The sequence below is a fragment of the Ascidiella aspersa genome, chromosome 5 (assembly GCF_963924565.1).
Source record: "Ascidiella aspersa chromosome 5, kaAscAspe10.2, whole genome shotgun sequence".
NCBI lineage: Eukaryota > Metazoa > Chordata > Ascidiacea > Phlebobranchia > Ascidiidae > Ascidiella > Ascidiella aspersa.
In genome coordinates this window covers 22,179,631-22,199,940 of record NC_139451.1, presented here as the reverse complement: position 1 = coordinate 22,199,940, position 20,310 = coordinate 22,179,631, and the positions used below count along the sequence as shown (strand labels likewise).

Here is a 20,310-nt window from a genome sequence, read left to right as displayed (position 1 = left end):
CTAACAGTTAAAAAAACACGAAATAAATTAACCCCCCCCCCCCCATTTGCCGCGAAAAAATTGGTAACTTGTACATCAAACTTTTGTAGGTTTATAATGTTATTTTTAGTTAAATTGTACAGTACTTTATGAGCGTAAATAAAGCCATGTTTCACAATTTCTAAATCCATTTACTTAACTAGAAAAACAATCAACATGCAATTGTCTATCAGGGAACATCAGATCTGTTGACAGACGCGTGCTTTGGGGACTAATTACGCAAAACAATAAACTCAAACACCCGGGCGTAAATTACGGCCCGCGACCAAACATCGTTGTTTGAAGGAACCTTCTTCGGCAAATAGCCCAACTCGCTCGAACAGTATTTGCATTGAAATTAATACACACTGCCTTATCAGTTCTGAAGTTTGTTGTCTTAGAGATCGGCTCATTAAATAAAGGTATAAAAGGAAGAATGTTAGTTTTGCAGTTCTACGAACAAAGTTTTTGTAATTTGATGCAATATCCCCCGAAATACTGAACAAAAGTTGAAACAATTTGTCTTTAGGCTTACATCAAAGACATTATGAAGTCACAAAATCAAATGTACCTGGCTTTTATTTTGGTATATGTTGCCGAAAAGTCACAAGGTATTTCACATTGAGTTGCAGGCATTACATAACATTAGGTAAATCAACTAGCACTTATACTTATACTAATGACGGCGTTGCTAAAACCCTTTTCACCTTTCTGTGAGTCACAATGGCTTTTATTTGAGTTACCTACGCCAAGAGTAGTAGCAGGTTTTCACTGGCATATTTACAAATCAAGAATCAAGCGGAATACCATTCAAAATTGAGGACCAATATTTGTACACGGTAAGCGTTGAATACTACACCTTTACTCAGTGGTCCATAAATGGAAAGTTACCAAAATAATTTTACAAAAATTCACATTTCAACTTACCTTGTTTTATCCTAAGGACTTGCACCCCGATAAAATTTCTTGAAATAAAACTATTTGTGCCAGATCAATATTATTTGTGCCTATCAAACCCTGAAAATAAACATAAGCCATTATATAACTTTACCACACAAAACTACATGTGCAGCCAGTTAGCGCAGAAAACAAGTTCATCTTGGCAAGCAAATAAATATATATAAATAAATTAACCGTGGCCAGTGAAAATTCGTGGCCAACATATTATTAAATAGCAATAAATTCTCTTGTAAATGTAAATAACCTGCCAAACTCAATTATTTTTTTTCAATTGCTCCGAAATTAAGGAGGAAAAAACAATTTTCAAGTACGCTTTTTTTTACAACTGCAAACTCCTCTGTTAATGTTACGCTTAGTTACAAATCTTTCGCTTTTAAAAAATTAAAACCATCTATATACAAAACATAAACTAGTTTTCTTTTCTAGAACCGATTCAGATCTACCCAGTTCTTCAATATAAATGTTTTCGCCTCTATTGTTGCAATAGCCACTGACGTTTACGCATTTTGCATTTCCTCCGGATAAACTTATGAAAAATGTCTCTCGTACATCAACTCACAAACACAACGGCTGTAAAGGCGTAACGACGCTCGACAACAAGCGATAAAATCAGCAGTCAAAAGACAGCTCTATTATTCGCTTGGCAGACGGGCACGTTGCTGCTGCGACGATGATGAGTTGGTAAAAAAAACGGGGGTGTCGTTTCAAAACCGATCCCGATCTGATTCTCAACAACTGAAAAGGAATCTCGAGTGAAGAGCTGTCGGCGATGCCGCTTGTTTTTCTCTCGCCGCCGAGAGAGGCGCCGGGCCGCTCGCCTTTTTCTCTTTCTTCCCTTCTCTCCCTCGCCACTCTCTCGCTCGCCGCTCTCTCTCTATCTCTCGTTCGGCCGGCCACTGGAACAACAATGCGAAACGAGGAGTGACCGTACCGCACTTGCCCGGCACTCGTCGCGGGTTGAAAAGTTCACGCTTCTCGCTACCGCTGCTTCTGCCACTGCCCCCTCCCCCACCCGGACTTTTCGTAGTTTGCTGCCGGCTTCTGGCGATGCTAACCGCCACCTCTCCAAGCCAAGAAGCCCATTACGAACCAACGCCGACCGTACACTACAGTATTCTCACTCTGCGACCCTATAGAGTGTTTTTGTCGTTCTAGAGAAGCGGCGCATACGGGTACCAGCGGTCGTCGACCGGTTGTTATCATTCTTTCCTGAGCTAATGCGTGTGATTTTAACGCCACCATCAACGCCCATTTACAGGGCGCCAGACTTTGTTCTTTGTGTAACAATAGAACCGGTGAGTGTTCCACCTTTAAAACGTTGATTTAACGCGGCAGTAAAAACATTTTGCTTTACCCTTTTTGAAAAGTTTTTTTAAGTAAACAAATTTTCGTTGTTTTTAATTTTTCATAGCATTTTTTTGTCTTTAAAAACCTTTGAGTAAAGATGAAAAATATTAATTGCCTAGAATGGTTTTCAAGAACAGAATCTTGTCATCCAACAGAACACAATATGTCGACGATAAAAGTTCTAAAAATTTTAATAAGCTTTAGGAGCGCAACAACATATAATACAAGCAGGAAATAAAAATATTTTACGAACACTTCTATAATTAGCATTGGTCAAATATAACCAAATTAAATAATTGTAATAAGCTTGAGAAGCGCACCAGTAAGATGTTCAACATATTTTAAATATTTTTTGCTATTTAGATATTTGTTCGGGTTGGTTGCGCTTTAAGCCTATTAAAAAGTGTATAAATTGGCTATATTTGAACAGTGCTACTGCTATTAAAAAAGTCTTCACAACATATTTCTATTGCCTGGTTGTGTTATATGTTGGGCATAAATTACCAATGTGCAATATTTATACAATTTCCAGAATAAAAAAATCGAGTTATAACTGACCAGAAGACGACGTCGTTTGAAAAACAATAGTAAGTTGTGTTACACTTGACGGACATTTTTTTTTCTTTTTCTATTTTTGTTTTTTTTCTTTTTCTTTTTCTTTCTTTTTATATATACTCGTGCATGTCGTACGGGACTTTCCAAACATTTCTTTATTGAGGCTGCGCTACAAAATTCTTCATGACTGACTGACACGCGGTAAAACCTGGCACTACGAATACCGCTTCCGACAGGCAAATGCTATAAACCTTTCACGTATTTGTTTAATCGATAGACTGTAAATTTTATTACTGTGGGGAAAATTGGTTTTATAATTAGCTGATAAAGCGTGTGAAAGGTTGTCTCTGGAAAAGGACCTTGTAGTGCAGGGTGGCCATACTTTTTTCATAAAAGGCCGTATAAGGACTGGCGATCGCAGGCCAAATATTAAATTTTTGATCGAATTTTATGGACTTGATAATTATTGATTGAAGTAATTATAAAAAAATATGTTTTTTTTTTTAAATGTCGTTTTGTTTAAACCTTCATCGAAAGTCTTGTTTATGGATGAATTCGACAAACATTTCTGTCAATACTAATTATCGTAGTTTAGCTCAATAGCAATATATCGGCACTTAAGTGACTCCCTGAAGTGCTAAGTAATCTAAAGATACTGCATATTTTGAGATCAAAGTAAAAAAATTAGACTTCAGTGGTCCTTTTTCTTTATTCTATCTGCGATGATTGGGGGTATCCCTTCCCTCAAATCTTATAATACAGACAAAACACGCGTAGGTTGGGAAAAGATCAGAGCGGCGCACCTGCCATCGCATTCTCAACACATGTATTTAAAGGCATCGCGGAACCGCAAGGCAGCATCACCCACCCATCTACGCAAAACTAAAAAGAGAGAGAGACTGAGATAAAAAGAAAGAAAGAAAGAAAGAAAGAGGAAGCGAAAGAGAGGGAGAAACTGACCGTGCGAAAAAAGACACGGCAAGGCGGCAACAGGGGTCTTGGCAGGGTTAGTCGAGCGATCTCAGTCATCCCCTTGTTACCCGGTTCACCTGTCGCTGACCCCTCGCCGTCCGTCGGCACTTTCGCGTCGCCGCCGCCGCCCGGCGTGCCGACACAATACGCCGCTGGCCGCGCGTCGCCGACGGGCGTCATCACCGGAAAAGATCGCATCGCGCGGCACGGAAAATCGGGAAAACGCGGGATCTCGCAAATAATAATAAATCGGCATTTTTTTGTCTTTGCGCGAATCGAAACACTTGTGACTCGGCTGATGACGGCGTGTCGCAAACGTCGACGACTTTTTGAGGCACGGAGTCCAGACTCTCAGACCTAAGGATGCCCGATAATATCGGATCGGATTCCCGATGTCAATAGGTGTAGTATTGGTATTCGTTCGGCGCTAGAGTTATATTATTGACAATTAGATGCCAAAATCAATACGCTCATTTCGGACATGGTATGCATTCAAGGCAGATGTTTTTTCTGGAAGTACTTTTTATCTTTATTCAATTAACAGACAATAACAAACGATGGTAGCTGAGCTTTCTAATGATTTATTACGTGCAAAAGGCATTTTAGTTTCTCGACATGTAGTTTGTTGACAGAATCGCCGCGGTATTATTAAAAGCCGCGGATCACGGGAACACGGTCGAAAAATTCAAATTTTGTATTTGCGTGATGTTGCTTTGAGGATTGAGGGGCACTCAAGTCACGGTTTTCAAATTACTTTGCTTGACCTAATTGTTTTGTCAAGGTGCTTGACTTCGTCTTGGTTGAAATTATACTTTCATTAATATTACTTATTTTAATTAAACACACTTTATTGACAAAATGGTTATTTATCGAAATATTTAGACGTAAAAAATGTGCTTTCCAATAGTTTTGTTTTTATAGTTTGAGATGGGAAGTTTTTTACGGAATGCAACGCGTTCACCAATTTTATAAGTTTCACCTTTATTTTGGAGACAAATAACGTGACTTGTACTGGAAATTGACTTGGTAACTAATAATTTGGATTGAGAGTGTTCTTGTTGTGCATTGAAAATTACTTAAAACTTGAGTGATTTAACGTTACCACTTTGCAATTCTAAAAATACCTCTTATCCTTCTATAAAGTGTCATCAACTCAGACACGCAACAATTGGGCAAAAAAGTTAATACAAATTTGAAAAATATTGCTTATTTGTCACCTGGAAGCTTTCAAAGTTAAATTTTAACGATCGTCTGTTTTTCATCAAAAATTGGGCCAGACGTTACATTTTCTTTCTCGGTTGGCGAAACCCAAACCTATTTATTAGCAATACCTGTCCGACAGCGGGCCCATGTCCAAATACCCGCTTTACCGCGCTTAGCCTATAGCTGCGAGCAATTAGTTGTATCTGCCTTTGATGGTCAGCTTTAAGTGTCCATCGTAAAACACTGGCCCAAGAGGACTCGATTCAATTGTCTTTTGTCGCTGCCTATAGCCGACTACTTTTCCGCTGATTGACAGGCCCGCTTTGGAACGGAAAATAGGTGGTGCGTACCAGTGTTTTAATGACACTAGTAAAATGAACGTATGGAACTTTTAAAATGACGCGCCCTGACTTACTTAGGTCAATAACGTTACCGGTTTTAAACTATCTTGCCTTACTTAGGTCTGCGAAGGTAACGGTTCACAAATAGCCTGACCTGACGAAATAAATCATTTGCGTGACATCACTCAACTTGACTGACGTCGCTTCAACAAATAGTGCTATTCCGACCTCAGGTAGTTCAGTGAATAATTACGTTTAACTATAATGCTTCTGTTCATAAAACGTTTTTTGCATTGACTGTTTTCAATTTTGACGTAAAAAATTAAAATGCTATATGTTTTATAGAGTTTGTTCTATTTGCTATTCACATATTTTTAAAATCGAATGAGATTGTCAATTTGATTAATTCCAGTGATTGTTAAACTGTGTGCCACGAGAAGTTTTTAAGTGTGACTCCTAATGTTTGTTGTTTTGGAAATAAACTTGCTGTGTTTGTTTTACACATATGCTTACAAGCAAAGATGAGACACTTATATGCACCTTACCCATTAGAAACCAATAATATCAGGAGATTTAACTATTGCATTGCTGTAAAAGTGTCCACAAATATTTTGTTTTGTACTGTACCACAAGGAAAGCTTGACAACAACTTGTTAATTTTCTTTGATCCATGCATATGACCAGACTTACTGTTTAAACGTTAAACTATATACTTGGCCTGGGAAAAGACTAGACTAACAATCAAACCATTCGACTTGGGTTGTTCATGACCAAGATCGCGACTTGATTGGGACAAACTTCGTTTTTCAAGCAATCGGACTTGATATTTAGTCAAATCAAAGTGACTGGTGTACACAACACACAATGGCGCACATGTGGAGTCGAACAACGGGCGCCGGCATTCGCACGGAAGCGTTTAAACACTCAGACAGAAAGGCAGAAGCGGCCGACGCGAGAGCTGTTGTCCACTCGGTCACACCGAGCGGCGATTTTCGCGGCATTGTTGACCGAATGTTGACCCGGACGACAAAGGGCCTCGAATACCTTCTTGACACAGAGCCACTAATGTGCCGTGCCCGCCGCCCGGCAAGTAGACCGCCTTTCTGCCTCGCGCGGCCGCAACACAAACTAACAGACGCTATGCTGTGCCTCTGATGCCGCTTTGCTGATGCTGTCGGCCGGGTCAACACAGATACGCCTATCGCCTTACCGCGCTCGATTTTTTGTTTTGCTTGCTCCGCAAACAGTGGTCGCGTTTTTTTTTAGGTTTTAGAGCGAAAACCGAAGTCTGTTTTTCCGGGTGATAAATAAACTGATTTCTCGCGCTTTTAAAAATTGTTGTTTTCGCCACCATTTTGTGGCGCGACGAAGGCGAAGACAAGAAATATTTACATTGTTCAACGGTGGATATTTTAGTTCGTTTTTTTGGCAATAGGATTTACATAGATAGGCCTAACACTGCTTTATGACTATTAAAAAGCAATTTGCAGGCAAGGTATTTTCCAAAAAAATGTCGACAAAACTTATTATTTGATATTTCATTAAGTCTCTCTTTTTCTTAAAACTCTTTTGAGGTAAATAAATGCCAGCCCATATCAAAAGCTTTTTTACCGAACTGTTAGGGTTTACTCAGTGGTTCCTAAACTGTTGTCAATTACCCCCAAATAGGGCAATATAGCGATTTTTACGGGACAATTTTGACAATGATACAAGGAGCATTTTTCGCGTGTTGCTATCCGTCTTCACGCAAAAACAAAATTTATAGATCTTTTAATGCACATTTTCACGTCACTTTTGTGTTGTTTGATAATGAATTTATTGACTCTCTGTTTCTTTTCGAAATGAGGATAATCGAAATCAAACCAATCTAATCAATTATTTCTAGGTGTAAGTATACGAGTAAAGTTTTTTTCATACAGGGATTTAAAAAAACACTATAGTTGTGTAGTTTCCTGTGACGTTTAAAACCGCTATTTAAGTATAGAAATAATACCGAGGTTCGTTATAACCTTGCCAGGACAGCCGTGTATCTACCTTTCTGATTACTGCGCCTATGACAATTTTAATTGGCAATCTCGCGCGCATATCCAACCGAGCCAGCATCCTGAAAAAATCGCCTTTGCAACGTCCAAAACCGATCCTTTATCGGGTATTTGCCTTGATTAAGGGCGAGGGGTGTCGGCGCACATGCGTAAACCGCAGTTGGTAGCACCTGCCGACTCAGCTACCTCCCCCCCACACCCCCTCACATGTGTACGGACGTGCGAGGCCCGTTAATCGCCTATTTGCATTTCTCCTTTTCCGCGCTTCCAATCGCCGACGAGTGGCGAGCAAATAATTGCGCGCGGCCTTCTGGGCTGGGAATAACACGTGTCTTTTACGCCGCTTCTGCAAGCTATATCGTTTTTGAAATATTAAAGAAGCTCTCAAACTGACTCACCGTTTCATATTATTGCTTCTTCTGGTATCAACAAACCGCATGAATAAGCTAGGAACACAATTTTTTTTTTAACAGCACACAATTTTTTTTCTGCCAGGCTTGCTTAACTTGACAAACGTAATGTAATGACATAATACTTCTTCAATGCAACATAGCACCCTCTGGAAGTGATTTTTTCCAAGGCTTATAAAACGTGTCTTTTATGCCGCTTCTGCAAGCTATACCGCTTTCGGTATTGGCTCCACCCCTCCTCCCAAAAAGGAAACAAACAGTTTCGAGCACTCGAAAGTGCTGTTTTGAACTGCCTAACTTTCACCGTAAACTCTGTCAAACGTTAATTTCCAACTTTTGGACTGTCAGCACTTATTTACGGTCTGCTTTTCTCTAGATGCGCAAACAATAGAAGAAAAATTGATTGACGCTATACCTTGTAGTATATATGTCTAGTATAATACACCAGTATTCAAACTGTAAATGTCCCACATAAACTACAATATAGTCAGTTTTTTTTACGCAAATTTTGCTTTTGTTGTTACTTTTGGTTGACAATTTATAATATTGTATCTAAAAATAAATTGTATATCACGTTTGCGCTATTGATAACCTGAAACATTGTATATCGCGGTTAACTTGCGCTATTATTGATAACCTAAATTGTACGAAAAAAATATATTTAGGAAGCTCTCAAACTGACTCATCGTTTCATATACTTGCTTCTTATAGTGTCCAAACCGCATGAATAAGCTATAACAGCACACAAGATAAGTTTTAGCTGATTTCTGCCAGGCTTGCTTGACTTGACAAACATATTATCCTCTGACAAGCGATTTTTTGCCAGGGCTTTTAGGTCTAAGAATGTTAAATTGCGTTTTCTGTCAATCTATTTTTAATTCTTTGACGACAAATTTGAAATACCCCCCTGTATTACAATATACGATTTACTGATGGCTAAGTTTTAATAACAACCAGTGTTTTAAGGTGATTTGAGGGACTCTTTCTAAAACGGTTCCACAAAATATAGCTTAAACTCATTCAAATACAACAAAGAATTAGAAGATGATGAAATAGTTGCATTCGTTCAATATTCTCAGTATTTTCTGCCGAACCTTAAAACAACTCTGTTTACAACAACGCATTTATCTTTACAAATCTGTAAGAACACATTTACCTATAAAAGTAAGGTTCGTGCTTAAGTTTCAGCGCAGCGATGGCCACAGACAACCTGCAAAAAACAACAGCACTGTCGGAATGCTCAGACTTATTTCGCCAGAATGTCCGACTGAACTGTTGAAATACACTTGCAGTTCACTGCCAACTTTTGTCGCGTATACACGGCTTAGCCGACGCCACGGTCCCGTCGCTGTCCCAGCAGCAGCGGTGACGGAACAAATTGCTGTTTGTTTTGAAACCCATCCGCGCGGCCTCGAATTCGCACGATCGTCATAGGTGGGCCCAAACTACAAATAGCGATTATGTACCCTCGGATTTCGCCAGTCGCAGCCAGCGACGTTTGATAGACGACCCACCGGCCTGTGCAATACGGCATATATATGAGAGTGCCTATATGTACGCCGCACGGGCAATTTACCGCCTGAAGCCTGTCGGTGGCTTGCCATAGCTCGGCGAACAGCGAGGCCTTATACTTATAAATGGGGGGCCATTTTGTTTGACGCCCGGCAGTTGTTTTAGCCTCCGACACGCGGCCGCGCTTGGTTTATGTAGCTGCCTCTTTTGCTCTCAGCACGTTGGCATCGTCGACTCCCCATTTATCACCAGCGTCGGTGATGTAAAAACTTTAAGCCTAAGAGCCATTTAGTTATTTGGCATTTGGGAAAAAACAGGTTTTTATTTTTTATTGGTTAGTAATTGTTTTTATTCGGTTGAATTTAAATCCGGCATACTTGAAACCCGTCGTTTTTTTCCACTAAACAAGGCCTTGAGCTTGGGCAAACATAAATTTCTTGCAAATATAAAATAAGGTTAAAAATGCAAGTTTAAAGCTTTATATCCTTGAAGCATTCCATGCTGGTTGTTACGACAATAATGCAAGCCCATACAGTAGCAGGTAACATCGTGTAAATATTTCGAAAATCTATACTCATGTATTTCCATTTGTCGTTTAATACTAAAATATCTTAATGGTTATGTACTTTTCTGAAAACTCGCTTAAGTTCTAATTGGTTAATTCCTTCTATGAGCAAGGACATAGTTGCAACTATAGGTTAAAATCATGGAACAATAAAGCGTCATATAGGGCAATATAGTATTTTTTTAAACTTTCGTTGCTGGCAAAATAAATTTCTTTACTCAAATAAAAAAAAAAAAAAAATTGCCTCTTCTTGAGATAACCAAACTTTGGAGTGTTCTAGGGATAACCAATTTTTGCGTTACCCGGGGTTAACCAAAACCACCGTTTAAATGGCCAACCTACAAACAAAATATTTGGCGAAAAAACGTAAACCAAAATTTTGAAAAAAACTATTAAAATTTTGTAACAATATTATATGAGTTTGACGGTATATTGTATACCTTTACTTTTTGTCGCTATGCCCCTCTCAAAGCACTTTCTTTGTTCATTTAATTATCTTTTGGAATTTAATTTTCTCCTGAAGAATACCTTGAGGATAATCTCATAAGGGAGAAGAAGCCATATTGTATCAATCTTAAAGCTTAAAAACGCACTTCGATAACGATCACAGGATCTTCTGTCAAAAGCATTTTATTCAAATGGTAAACACATGTTCGCGATGATTTTGTACTTTCAGGTCGGTCAACGGAAAATTGAACGGCAGGCTGAATTGTCATAATGGCGGTCTATTTGTCGCAATGGCGGTTTTGTTTCGAGGAGGTGCACAATCTGTTCCTTTGTACAAGCACTTTATTTTATCCACCATTTTACCCTTTGAAAGTTGATTGGGCAATATAGAAAACCATTTGCTATGGACGATTGGAAATCTACTAAGCCTAAATGTTAATTAAGCCGAGGTCGCTAGATCGAGAGAAAATGAAGCATTTGCTTTTTCGCATTTCGCAAAAACGCCGAATTCTTTTAAACGCGAAAGGGTTTATTGTATCGATCAAAAACAACAACACTCGCAAATGTTTCGTCTCGTGCGACTTTCGCGTCCCTGAAACGCTCATTAAAGTCGTGTAACGCGCCAACTGCTTGACAGGTCGTCGGCGGGCGATAGACGCCCTCCAAAAAATGGTGTCTCTCGTTCGCGTCTACGCGCCACGCTAATTCGCGTCATTATCAAAACGAGTCCAGCAATCTGTCTCCGAAGCGTCGAGGCATATGCACGTGCCGCGTCCCGAGACTGATCGTACGTTCGGGACTCGGCAGTCGAGCTCCACTGATGGCGAATTATTTATCCGCCATTCGATTATTATTTTGCGCGTATTTGTTGAAGGGCTTAGGCGGCAGCCGTGGCCACGCGCCGCTAATGAGACTATTTGCGCGACACGTGTCACCATTCGCTTTATACGGACGATGCTGATGGCAAACACTCCGTCCTATACCCGTGTTGTCTATTGCAGTGCTCTTCCACCGGTGTGCACGGTGCAGTCGGTGCACCCTAGGGTGCACACAAAGGGTGCCCCAGTACGAAAAGGTATACAAGGGTGCATCACAAACTTTTAATGAACCAATAATAATGACTTTACAAGTTTGTTAAAATGCTGCTTTATGTCATGCAATAGTACTCGCTAGCAGCCTGCAGCCATTTTGAACTGTCACGGACAGTATGTAAAAAATCGGCAGGTCCGCTCGGTTTAATTGACATGATGATATTGATATGCATAATGATTTTTCACATCGCTTTTTACCTCAGTTCACTTTTTAAGTAAACAGGGTGCATGAGTTCGTCACAACAACTTTTAGGGTTTATTAAACCAAAAAAGGTTGAAGAGCACTGGTCTATTGTGTTGAATTGCGTGGGAGTTTGCTTTATACGTGTAGCGTCTACTTCTGCGTCCAGGCCTACGCAGACGCCCAAACGGGTACTTCAGGTTTGACGATTCCAAAACGCGCCCTCCTACACAGTTCTCTCCCCCAAAGACTCCACAAAAGCATCTAACCAAAACTTTATTATTGACACGCTTTAAAGGCTTGAAATGGCAGGACGAGCAATTATGTAGGCGAGTGAGCGGTTTTCTAAAATCAACGAATAGGCAAATTATATATACATATTTCAACACAAAACAACAATTAGCACAAATCTCACCGAAACGTTTGTGCCTGGGTCTTCAATTTAATATGTGTCGGTACGAAGCCAAACTGTAATAATTACATGATATTTAGGTTAGTTATTGTTGGCACAATGAAAACAATTGCCGTAACAATGAACAATAATGACAATTCTTACAATTACTACACACTGAGTTATGTTTACATGTACACTTGCAACAGTCAACACAACACTTACCAAAATATCAGCTTGCGTTCAAATACACAGAAAATGTAACTTCACACAGTTAGGTCAAATTTAGGTTTTAAATTACTTCTGCAAAGGCATTAACAATAAAACATTAGCAGCTTAAAAACTCAGCAAACAAAACGGCTACATTTCCAACAAAAAAACGAGGCGACATCGTGACCGCATGAGGCGGTGTTTTTAACCATTTAAATTACACGGAAAGGGGAACAGTTTACAAAAATGTAGATTTGCGATGTAACATTCTCCCCCCTAAATGTACGACACAGGACAGTACATTTCAATTGACATCGAAAAAACGGCGCAAATCAACGTAAGGTCGAAAGACCGAAGCCTCTCTGTATGTTCATTTGCAATCGCGATAGTCACGCCTGTATTTGAGCAAGCGTGAACCAGCAGAGCGTTCGTTTCCATATCATCCTTCTTTTGTGCACCACACTCCGATCTAGTAATCGACGACTAGTTGTCGGAGCGTGTCGGATGCACGCCGGTGCGCGCCTCTACGATGAGGCATAATTTTGCAATCGGTCGCTTTACGACACTCGATTGCGTTTTTAGATCCACATGTCGGACAACTCCATGTTTGTCCGGATAGGTTTTGATCACACGACCCATGTCCCAGCCACGGCGGGGCATGGATTCGTTTACGATGAGAACGATATCTCCTTCTTCGAGGTTTCTTCTTTTGTCAGGCCACTTCTGTCGGAGAGCGATGGTGGGCAGGTACTCTTTCGTCCACCTCCTCCAAAATTCGTCTGCTAGAAACTGAACTTGTCGCCAGCGACGTCGATTGTAGTTATCCTTTTCATCAAACTGCCCAGGTGACATTACAGGACTGGGCCTTTGCAGTAGAATGTGGTTTGGTGTCAGCGGTTCTACGTTGCTGGGGGTAAACGTGACAGGTGTCAGTGGTCGCGAGTTGAGGATATTCTCAACTTCTATCATCAGCGTGTGAAGAGTGTCCTCGCTGATGCTAGGTGCTTTATGCAACATTCCGCTCAAAATATTTTTAATTGAACGGATCATCCTTTCCCATATTCCGCCCATATGGCTGGCTGCAGGCGGATTGAACGACCACTTGATTCCTTGTTGCTGAAGGTGCGTTTCCAGCCCCTTTTCATCTATTCGTTCCAGTATTTCGCGCAAAACACGTTCAGCGCCAACGAAATTGGTTCCATTGTCGCTGTATATCTCAATTGGCTTTCCTCGTCTTGCAATGAATCTTCGTAAGGCATTAATAAATGCGTCAGTTGATAAATCCTCAGCGATTTCGATGTGCACTGCGCGCATAGTCATACAAGTGAAAATGCAGCCGTATCTTTTCACATCGCTGCGGCCACGTTTTACAATAAACGGGCCAAAATAATCAATTCCAGTGTGCGCAAACGGTGGTTCGCTGTTCTTCAAACGAGCCACGGGTAGATCTGCCATCAGTTGCTGGCCGCGCGGCGCATTGCGCTTGCGACATAATATGCAATGGGCCAGAGTGCTCCGAACTGCGGCACCGCCTTTAATAATCCAATACTTTTGGCGAATTAACGTCCAGGTGTGCGCAGTTCCGGAATGACCTGCTTCTTTGTGATAATAGGTTATTATCAGCTTCGTAAGGTGATGGTAGCTGGGCAGAATTATCGGATGCTTGGACTCAAATGGTATAGGTGCATTGTCCAATCTTCCTCCAAGTCTTATGACACCATTCATTAGTAGGGGATTCAGTTTATTTAAACACTTCGTTTGGTCGCACTTCTTAAGACAACGACGAGTCTGCCTATCAGCGTTTGAATTTGACTCTGATAGTGCCTTGAATGCAGCTGGAAAAGCGGAGCGTTGAACAAACTTCACAATTTCCAACTCTGCTTCATTAATCTCTTGAACTGTAAGTCTTCCTTGTGAAACTCCTCCTTTCTTGAAACGTAGGAAACGTTTGTAGCGCAACAGCCACGCTACTGCCCTTTTTAGGCGATTCAGAGATGAATATCTTTGAACAAAGGTTTCCAATGGCGTTATAGAACCGCAGCAGGTTGCCATTGACGTTTTTGCTTCTATGGGCTTGAATTCGTCCGGTATCTTTTCTTCTGAGCTAGAAGTGCATGGCCAAAACTCTTTGCTTTTCCATAAATATGCTGGACCTTTTAGCCATATACTGGATCCTAGCAACCTCTTCACGGTGACCCCACGTGATGCTTCATCAGCAGGGTTTAGCTTAGTCCTCACGTGCCTCCACTGAAATGGAGTAGTTTGCTGGTGAATTTTTGACAATCGATTTGCCACAAAAGTTGAAAATCGCTTTCGCTCATTGCGAATGCTGAATAAAACAGCGTTTGAGTCTGTCCAGAAAACAGATTCACACTCAGAGACATCCAAATTGTTTCTTAACCACTTGTCAGCCTTGATTGCAAGAACAGCTGCAACAAGTTCCAACCTTGGAATGCTTTCACTCTTTGGTGGCGTGACCTTGGCTTTTCCACACAGAAATGAACAATAAACATCATGAGCATCATTTTCTTGACGAAGATAAGCAACAAAACCATAGCCGTTAACAGATGCGTCGCAGAAGTAATGTATTTGACGGTTTATCACTTTGCCGAAATTGGGTGGAGTAAAGCACCTTGGCAATGTCAGGTGTTTTAGCTCTGGAAGTTGACAACACCATTCCTTCCACTTTACTAAGAGGGGCGTTGGGATTGCATCATCCCAGCCTAGTTTCATCTGAATGACCTCTTGCTGGATTTTCTTGGCGACAAGAATAACAGGTGCTGCAAAACCAAGTGGGTCATACAGCGAATTGATGACTGATAGCATTTTCCTTCTGGTAAGCGTAGTTTCCTCTTTAGTTTCCTTTGTACGAAATCCAAATGTGTCTCGAAAAACATCCCAGAACACACCAAGCACACGCTCTTGAATTCCCTCCTGTGGAAATATTTCCTTCATTGACTTTGCCCTTTCTGTTTCAGGTATGGCATCCAAAACTGCTTGACTGTTTGAAATCCACTTTGTTAGATGGAACCCACCCTTTTGTAACAACTGACTCAGTTGGGATATAGTGCTTATGGCTTCCTTTTCTGTGGAAGCAGATGCTAAACAATCATCTACGTAGAAATTGTTTTTCACTATGTCAGACACATGCTTGTCGAACTCGTGTCCGAACATGTCGGCTGTGTGCTTCATGCAAAATGTGGCACAGCATGGAGACGATGTGGCTCCGAAAATATGAACTAACATTTGGTGAACAGTGGGTCTTCTTTCCATGTTGCCTTCTGGCCACCATAAAAACCTAAGCGAATTGGCATCGCTCTCTTTGACCCGAACTTGGTGGAACATCGCCTCCACATCACCGACAATCGCAATCGGATTTTGGCGGAATCGGGTCAAAACACTGATCAAACTATTAACGAGATCAGGGCCTTGCATGAGGGCATCGTTTAAAGACAGGCCCTTGTACTTCGCCGCGCAGTCAAATACAATTCTGACTTTGCCCGGCTTCTGTGGATGGTAAACTGGGTGGTGAGGAAGATACCACTCCTGTCCTGTGACAGGCTCGTGGGACGGCACTTCGCGGGCATAGCCCTTTTCAATGTACTCTTGGATTTTATCCACATAGTTATTGCGAAGCGCTTCGTCTCTTTGCAGGCGCTTCTTTAAATACTGCAGTCTTCTTTCTGCCATAATAAAATTGCTCTCTAGTTCCTTCATGCCTGGCCTCCATGGTAGAGGAAGGTAGTAGTGTCCATTGGCATGCTGGACTTCTTCCTTCATCAACTTTAAAACTTCTCTGTCCTCCTTGGAAGTTGGGATTTCTAGTTCTCCAGGTTCCTTTTGAAAATCTTGATACCACGATCTTTGTATTTGGTGATCAAGCTCCACTGTCTGAATTCGGTTTGCTTTAATGTATCCCTTGTCTGGAGAAGGACCGATCAGAGACCAACCTAGAGGTGTTCGAGCCGCAAATGGCTCCTTCTTTCTTCCAGTTCTAATTTCTAAGGTTCGGTGAGCATATGGCGTATCGGTGCCAATTAACAACATTATTTCCTGGCTATCAACTCTTGGCATATCCAGTCCCTTTAAATGAGGTAAATGCTGTAATTGCTCTTCAGTAGGATAGGTGTATGGACAAACTGGAATATGGTCCACTGACATTGCGTCTTCTATATCAATGACTTCCTTTCCATCCATGGACACAACTTGTAAATCAACTCCAATTCCTTTTAGTATCTTTGGTCTTCTGCCAAGTGTATCCATTTGTACTCGTTTTTGTTTTCCAGATAAGCCAAGCGTCTCTATCAGTTTGGTATGGCAAAACGTTGAATCTGAACCAATATCAAGGAAAGCATAGGACTCCACTTCCTTGCCATTGGCGAGAAACCTGACAGGGACAACACTCATATAGGCGCTGTGTCCGTCCTTTACTCTGTTACAACTCACTTTGGATGTCGAAGGCACATCATTTTCAGGTGGGTGCCTTTCTCTTGCTTCAGGACTTCTTGAGACAGGAATGCTTTTCGGAGGCAAATGCAGCAGTGCATGATGCCTTCTTCCACAGCCTTGAACAGTACATGTAACAGCTTCTCTACAGAGTCTTGCAATGTGCCCACTCTGTAAACAATTAAAGCACAGATTCTTTTCACGTAGCCAGCCGGCTCTTTCCGCAACTGTCTTTGCCTTTAAATATGGACAATTCACAAATAAATGTCCTTGACTGCAAAACAAGCATCTTGGTACTGGCCTAACAAAAACGGGCTGGGTTGGCACTCTGTTCACCTTTGTTACAACGGTGTGAACAGAGCTCTTTTTCGTTTGTCTTTCTGTCTGCTTCTTTTCTTCTCTTTTGCGAGGAACCAACAGCTTTCCAAAAACAGTATTGGCAACCTCGGATTCTTCTTCAACAAATTCCACCAGATGCTGGAAATTTGCTTCTTTACCAGACTCCCTGAGAATGGTAGCCACACGTCGCTTCCACAGATTCTGTGAACTGTAGGGTAGTTTGAGTACTAACTCTACTAGGCGATCAGTAGTATTTAGGTCACTGAAATTTCCTAAACCTTTCAAAATTAAAAGGCATTTTCGCAATGAAGTAGCAAAATGCTGCAAGCCATCTGAATCATCAGGTTTAAGGTTAGGTCCGCTGGTAAGTTGGCGAACAAACGCCCTCGAAACAATATAAGGTTTACCAAAATTATCATATAATATGGATCGAGCCTCATTGTATCCATCACTTGGGGGTAAAACTGTACAATGCTCTATAAGAGAATATGCTTTTCCTTTACAATGGCCCAACAGATAATTTAATTTCACCTGGTCAGATGGTGCCTTCTTCTCTATCATTGTTTCAAAACTTCTGATGAATGGCCAATATTCCATTGGTTCTCCATTAAACTTTACAGCATCCGTTTTGGGGGTGTACATTGCTTCTCCAACTGCAGTCATAATTCCACGAACTACAGCATTACTTTCCCTTTGTGTCACTTCCTCCTTAGCTGGGGGATCATAATCATGTTTGTGCTCCTGTGTAACGGTAGACTGAGGCAGAACCAGTTTAAATGGAGAACGGACTTCCTCTTCAGAAACGATTTTATTAGGTGGTTCTAAAACAGGAAGATCACAAGTATTAACATGTGTTACAACATGATCTTCTACAGACAGCCTTGACGCTGTCTCCCACACTTTAACTTCAGCTTCTGCTTCTTCAAGTTCCCTTCGTGCTGCTAGTTTCCGACTTTCAGTTTCAAGTCTCTGTTTTTCAGTTTCAAGTTTCTGTTTTTCAGTTTCAAGTTTCTGTTCCTTTTCAACATGTGATGTTCTTACCCGTGCCTTCTCAAGTCTAACTTTAGCTTCCAGTCTCTTTGTACTGGATGAGGTACTTGACAGGGTCTTTGCAACACTTCCAGAACGATGCGTAGACTTCAAAGAGTGTGAGTTTTCACTAGCAACAGGTAAAGGCTTTCCAGCTGAAATTGTTCGTTGAGCAACAGGAGATGTTAGAAATGTCAAGGAACTCGAAGTAAGGTCATGTCCAATGTTATCTATCAGCTTTTGTTCAAACTGCGTAATTCTATTTTCCATTTCCATCTTGCCATAAATGACTCCATCTAATTGCTGCTGGAAATCATCACGTTTTTCGCCAGGTGGTAACCAGTCCAATAACTTTGAATAATTATTCATTAGACGCACTGAAACTTCTTCAATACGTTTACTAACTGATTTAACCAATGATGCATCCTTATACATCATTGCATTTTCGGCCGTTCTGTACCAGTCATTTAACAGATCTTTATCATGCTTAAGTTCCTGCATTGAAGGTACAGCATGTTTAGTTAGCTGTACTGTTCTCCTATGCATAGGAGAAGATCTATAGGAATGTCCACTCTCACTTCCGGGCATTGTGGGCAATATGGCCTGTTCTTCAGTTCAAAACGTTTACAAAAAACGTTTCAAAATCTTCGGTGCAAAACGTTTACAAAAAAACGTTTCGAAAACTTCGAATGTAGCGTCTACTTCTGCGTCCAGGCCTACGCAGACGCCCAAACGGGTACTTCAGGTTTGACGATTCCAAAACGCGCCCTCCTACACAGTTCTCTCCCCCAAAGACTCCACAAAAGCATCTAACCAAAACTTTATTATTGACACGCTTTAAAGGCTTGAAATGGCAGGACGAGCAATTATGTAGGCGAGTGAGCGGTTTTCTAAAATCAACGAATAGGCAAATTATATATACATATTTCAACACAAAACAACAATTAGCACAAATCTCACCGAAACGTTTGTGCCTGGGTCTTCAATTTAATATGTGTCGGTACGAAGCCAAACTGTAATAATTACATGATATTTAGGTTAGTTATTGTTGGCACAATGAAAACAATTGCCGTAACAATGAACAATAATGACAATTCTTACAATTACTACACACTGAGTTATGTTTACATGTACACTTGCAACAGTCAACACAACACTTACCAAAATATCAGCTTGCGTTCAAATACACAGAAAATGTAACTTCACACAGTTAGGTCAAATTTAGGTTTTAAATTACTTCTGCAAAGGCATTAACAATAAAACATTAGCAGCTTAAAAACTCAGCAAACAAAACGGCTACATTTCCAACAAAAAAACGAGGCGACATCGTGACCGCATGAGGCGGTGTTTTTAACCATTTAAATTACACGGAAAGGGGAACAGTTTACAAAAATGTAGATTTGCGATGTAACAATACGTTTATTTTTTATATTACAGGCATTATCATTTGTTTGTAGCTTTAATGCAGTGGTTCCCAACCTGGGGGTCGCAAGGGGTGGCCTGGGAGATCGCCGTGTAGTATGTGACAAAGAAAAACTTTAAAGAAATAAGCAATACGAACTAAAAGTTTAACAGTATAGAACAAACAGAAGCAACCGCCAGTCTAAGTGATTGTGAACCGGTCTAAGTGAACATGTTAACAAAAAACAACAATCCGTCTAGACTAGATATTTTCCCAATGTCATTATTATTGACTCTGTGTTTTATGTATTAAATATAATTGGGGGGTCGCGCAAGGTATCGAAAACTTAAAAGGGGTCACGAGAACAAAGAGATATTGTTACTTATTAAATAGGCAAAAGTTTTTTTATGCACCGACAGAACTACAGCATACTTTCTATTTTCCATCCGTTGAAAATTTTTTTGTACATTTAAATCAGTTGTTCCTAGCGTTTTGTGGTGGCGTATCACTGAGTGTTTTGTGGCTTCAACGGCATAACACGTGGTTTTAAACGAACATTTTTTGCTTACCTGAATAACTTACTTGACGGTAAAATTTAAAAACAATTAAGAAAAATCTTGTTTTTACTGTTAGAAAATGTCATTCAGATAATAAGTCGATTAGTAAACAGATAATGCAGACTCTATTTTACACTTGCATACACCTTTCCAACATTCTCATAAGGCATAAAGGGTGTCGCGTGCCACCTAAAAATCTTCGATTACTATATTTGTATGTTTGTACCACCGATTGAGAACCACTTGGTTAGAGTGTATAAAAACTTTATTATGTTAACCCTAAACTTTTTCG

The 20,310-nt window shown here is 40.6% G+C and overlaps 1 protein-coding gene across 1 annotated transcript; it reads right to left on the bottom strand.

Annotated features, from left to right (window-relative positions):
* Positions 1–12,728: 12,728 nt before the first annotated feature.
* LOC146145417 (uncharacterized) lies at positions 12,729–18,647 on the bottom strand. The gene is made up of 3 exons (XM_083390555.1): positions 17,562–18,647; positions 17,028–17,231; positions 12,729–16,862 (listed from the first exon to the last, which is right to left on the bottom strand). Exons 1-3 carry the CDS (start codon positions 18,645–18,647, stop codon positions 12,729–12,731), a joined length of 5,424 nt encoding a protein of 1,807 aa, XP_083246681.1.
* Positions 18,648–20,310: the final 1,663 nt, after the last annotated feature.

Excerpts from the sequence above, each read along its gene's own strand:
- LOC146145417 (XM_083390555.1), bottom strand. The coding sequence starts at position 18,647 with ATGCCCGGAAGTGAGAGTGGACATTCCTATAGATCTTCTCCTATGCAT. Across the intron at positions 17,232-17,561 it reads AGAAGGCACCATCTGACCAG|AATCTGTGGAAGCGACGTGT; the intron begins GTGAAATTAAAT and ends TACAGTTCACAG. Across the intron at positions 16,863-17,027 it reads TTCACACCGTTGTAACAAAG|AGTGGGCACATTGCAAGACT; the intron begins GTGAACAGAGTG and ends AATTGTTTACAG.